The following is a 3,998-nucleotide window of genomic DNA, read 5'->3' as shown; positions in this document are numbered from 1 at the left end:
GACACATCCCTCTGTTTCTAATCCTTCCTCTGTGTTCAGGGCACTGCAGGAGGAGAATGCCGATCTCCACCAGAACTTGCTGCAGACAGTGGTTTGCATTGAGAGCCTGGAGGCAGAGCTGCAGAGGACCAGAGACGAGCTCAGTCATGTCAAGGAGAAATACAAAAGGTTAGGCTAAACAGAATTCAAAACACACGTGATGGCTGTGCATTGCTTAAACTCTCTGACTCATGTCCATAAATAAATACTGAGCTTGCCTCTACAAGAGGGCGTGTGCACACATATTGATTCCAGAGCCACTATTGAATGAACTCAATCTCTGGCTTTACTTAACACTTCCTACAGATGAATTGATCAGTGGAACATTCTGGATGAACAGCATAGGCCACAGATCTCCTCCTTGCGTGGGTGGAAATTCAGTGACATATAAACTGCGTCTTCACACTCACCCCGATTCTGTTAGGCCCATATTTATAACCAAACAACTGCTGCTGGCAGTCAGGCACATACCAAACATTCTTCAGCAGACTGCTGCAGCTGGAGTGAATGGTCGCCTCACACTGCACACGAGTTGTGCGTCAGTTGTTGTAAGTTTATTAGGAGAGTTTGTTGTTGACATTTGTCTTGACAAACAGCTGCCATTGACTTGACTCAAAGATTGCAGTGGTGCAGGCAATACGTTTAACAATGGGCCTTTATGCACTGTGTTAAAAATAAAATTTAAGGATTTTGGATTAATTCTATTAGTGCAGAAAATAGATGAATGACATATTTTCCTTCTTGTTTTGAAGCCTTCTGCAAACACATACTGGGACCAAGCAGGCCAATAACTTGCTGGGGGAGCACCTGCACATAGCGGTGAGAAAACTGGAGATTTATAAAAAATCTATAATAATCTATAAAATGAAACGCATCGTTTGACTTTCATGCATGTTATCCCTTTTTTTTTGCATTTGCAGTCCGAGAGCTTGAGCAGTGAAAGGAAGTACTTGCTTAATCGTGTGTCCAACCTGAGCTCAGAGCTGGAAGACGCCCACAGGACCATTGCAGCCCTGGAGAACATTAATGTAAGCACACTGACATCTAGTGGACATCAGTGCACACTTCTCTCTACTCAGTAGGCCTCAGGCCCTGAGATTCATGCGAAATGCCTACAGACAAACCTATGGACATACTGAATGTTTATCATTTCATTATAACCAGAAATAACATAAAATGTAAGAGATCTTCAACTTTAGAGAGTTAAATATCAAAACAAATTTTTCAACTCAGGCAAAAGTACAACTGACATTATAGTTTGTCGTCTATTTGAGGAACTCATGATACTGAGTGTGATTTATATACTGTAAACACGCAAAGTGCCATGTGTATGCCACTGTACACTAATAAATGTATTTTTAGAGTGGCAGCACAACATGTTATCTATAATATTTGTGTGTTTCCCTGTAGTGTTTTGTAGCATATTAGGAGACATTACTCATCTGGATCTCCAGTCAGTGCAAACAAAGTACTGAAGCATAGCTGTCCATCAACTTGCACATGCATAATCAGCTAAATGTTCCTTGAAATATGCTAAATAACGCATAGCAACCAATGAAAGATGCTATGTTGCGCCAGAGACTATGATGAAGCACTGAGGTGATGCTGTTTATGAAGCAAATATTTCAAAGTTACTAAAGCAACAGAATTAGATTTGAAAGCAGATGCATTTCATGAATCTTGAAATGTAAAGAGTAATGTTTACTTATACATATTTTTTCTTAAATTTAGGTGCCATGCTTGATAAAGGAACTACTGGAGAAGCATTTTGATTCCGCTGAGGCTGTACAGAAGTTTCTCACAACCTCTGCTGCAAACAGCCATTCTGCCACCGCTCAGCAAACAGATGGCCAGCCCCACCCTCCTAAAGCAGACAAAGCAGCACATGATTGGCTGACTAAACCAGAGGCAGGTCCACAGAGGGTCACAGCTTTCACACCCTTTAAACAGAGTGTACCAGCAACAGGAAATGAGTGCGGCCTCTCGGGTCAGCATGAGCCGAGCCACAGCCTGCCTTTCTCTGTGGCTGAGATCAGCACTGCTATCTATAAGAAAATGGCTGCCAGTTATGCTGCCAGGCCACAGCCTATCTACCCCCAAAGCCAACAGCAGTCCTCTTTGGCCACTAATCATGCTGACACCCTTCCAGACCTCAGGCAGGGCCATGTAGCTAGTGATAACTGGGCCGGGAAGGAAGAGTTAAAGGTAACTCTTTTGGAGCAGGACACTGATGATGTGAACTCTGTGTCAGCCCAGCAGATCCTGGATGATTTCATGCAGCACCTGCAGTTACACAAGGAGGCTGGTGAAAGGAAGGAGCAACAGAGTGGGCAGAGGTGTAGGGCAGAAGTAACAGAGTGAAAATGCCACAGGCACAGTTGACGCTCATCTTAATGCTTCGAAATGTGCATTTATTCATGTGTCTCATGAATATCTGTCAGGTGGAAATACTGTATTTTGAAAATGCTGTGGTTAAGAAAACTTGAACATTATGTTATTTTAGGCTATCTGTGGGCAACAAAGGAGGGCTTTGCATAATAGTCAGAAGATTTTCATACACAAAAAGAAAGAAAGAGCCACAGCTACATAAAAAACGGAGAAAAATTCCAGTAAAATAACAAAATAACCATTTATTTTATTAAAAATATGCTTTATGTATAAGTTCTGTAGTATTAATTTACTGTCTATTTTTTATTACCTTTTAGTTTTCTTCCAAATTGATAGTGCAGGCAAAAGGTCATGGGGGTAGCTGGAGCCTTTCCTAGCAGATAGATCACCAGTCTGATGTAGCACTGACACAGAGAGACAACTAGGGCCAGTTTAGAATCACCAGTTCACCTAACCCCACTAATTGCACGTCGAACCTTCTCGCTAACCACCTCGTCACCATGCTGCCCACTTTATACAGACTACAGAAGCGTTTAATTGTCTCTGATAATAGATTATTGACACTGATGGGATCAAATGCGATCACTTTTAACAAGTTTAAAAAACAGTGAAAGACTGGGAATTTAAAAGCTGGATACCTCAAGGCCTTCTGCTGAGTCAACAATGAAACTATATTCAGTGAATGACTTTGAGTGACATCGAGAAAACAACATGATTAAGGAAGCTAATGCCCTTTTGGAACCCGCTTAAGTCTCGAGTCAAGGCATCTCTTTCTTAAAGCAGCAGGTTATTGTACCATCAGTGTCACTGGAGACTGTTTTAATCTACATTTGTTCATAATAATCAAACCAGACTCAGTTGTTCGTGTTTCTGCTATATATTTGTGTAAAAATAACTCTTCAGGGACTGCTTTGGATTTTTCAAACAGTCTAAATAGCCCTCATGTGAAAACCTCTTAAAATTAATAAGTGTACAATGAAAAATACTATTTTGAGTTTACTGTGCATTGATTGGTTTGTGTAAATGTCCAGAGATTCAGTGTAAAGGTCTTTAAATCATAAAAAGAAAGTCAAATATTATGATTCAGAAATGTTTTCTTTGTACTATTGCAAGGTCTTTACCTTACAATGTAAAGTGCCTTGAGGCAACTGTTGTTGTGCTTTGGCACTATATGAATAAAATTGGATTGAATTGAATTGTTGACTTGGGAAAATCCTTTCAAGCTGATGTAACTGACAAATGTGTACAGTTAAAATACAAAGACAGCTATTGTGATGGTGTTGATAAGCTTAACAGCACGTGTACACCTGGAATCAATATGTTCCTTTAATTCTGCGCTTAGCATTCTTCTGGTATTAATGTTGTTTTAATCTAAACCTCTCTCTACATTTTGTCATTAAAATACTTCTTCTTTGTGTATTTGTATCTATTCTACCAATAAAGATGTAGATACAGTATATCAGATTACAAACATTTGTTCATTATTGATGATTTCTTCCTCACTTTCTTGTTGTCAAATTCAAATAATATATGGCATGTTTTTATATGGCAAAAAACAAACAAACAAACAA

General features: G+C 39.7%; 1 protein-coding gene across 1 annotated transcript in view; it reads left to right on the top strand.

Moving 5' to 3' along the window:
• LOC102202526 (uncharacterized) overlaps nucleotides 1-3,007 on the top strand; it is an 8,402-nt gene extending 5,395 nt beyond the window's left edge. Inside the window, exons 4-7 of the mRNA XM_005723081.1 lie at nucleotides 40-168; nucleotides 792-858; nucleotides 960-1,067; nucleotides 1,771-3,007. Of these exons, the coding sequence (XP_005723138.1) occupies nucleotides 40-168; nucleotides 792-858; nucleotides 960-1,067; nucleotides 1,771-2,400 (934 nt within the window). The 3' untranslated portion in view covers nucleotides 2,401-3,007. The remainder of the gene's footprint in view (nucleotides 1-39; nucleotides 169-791; nucleotides 859-959; nucleotides 1,068-1,770) is intronic.
• Nucleotides 3,008-3,998: the final 991 nt, after the last annotated feature.

Source organism: Pundamilia nyererei, unplaced genomic scaffold (genome assembly GCF_000239375.1).
Source record: "Pundamilia nyererei isolate P.nyererei 1_Seehausen unplaced genomic scaffold, PunNye1.0 scaffold00008, whole genome shotgun sequence".
NCBI lineage: Eukaryota > Metazoa > Chordata > Actinopteri > Cichliformes > Cichlidae > Pundamilia > Pundamilia nyererei.
Note: the sequence above shows the minus strand (reverse complement) of the source record. Positions and strands in the feature narration are given on the sequence as shown.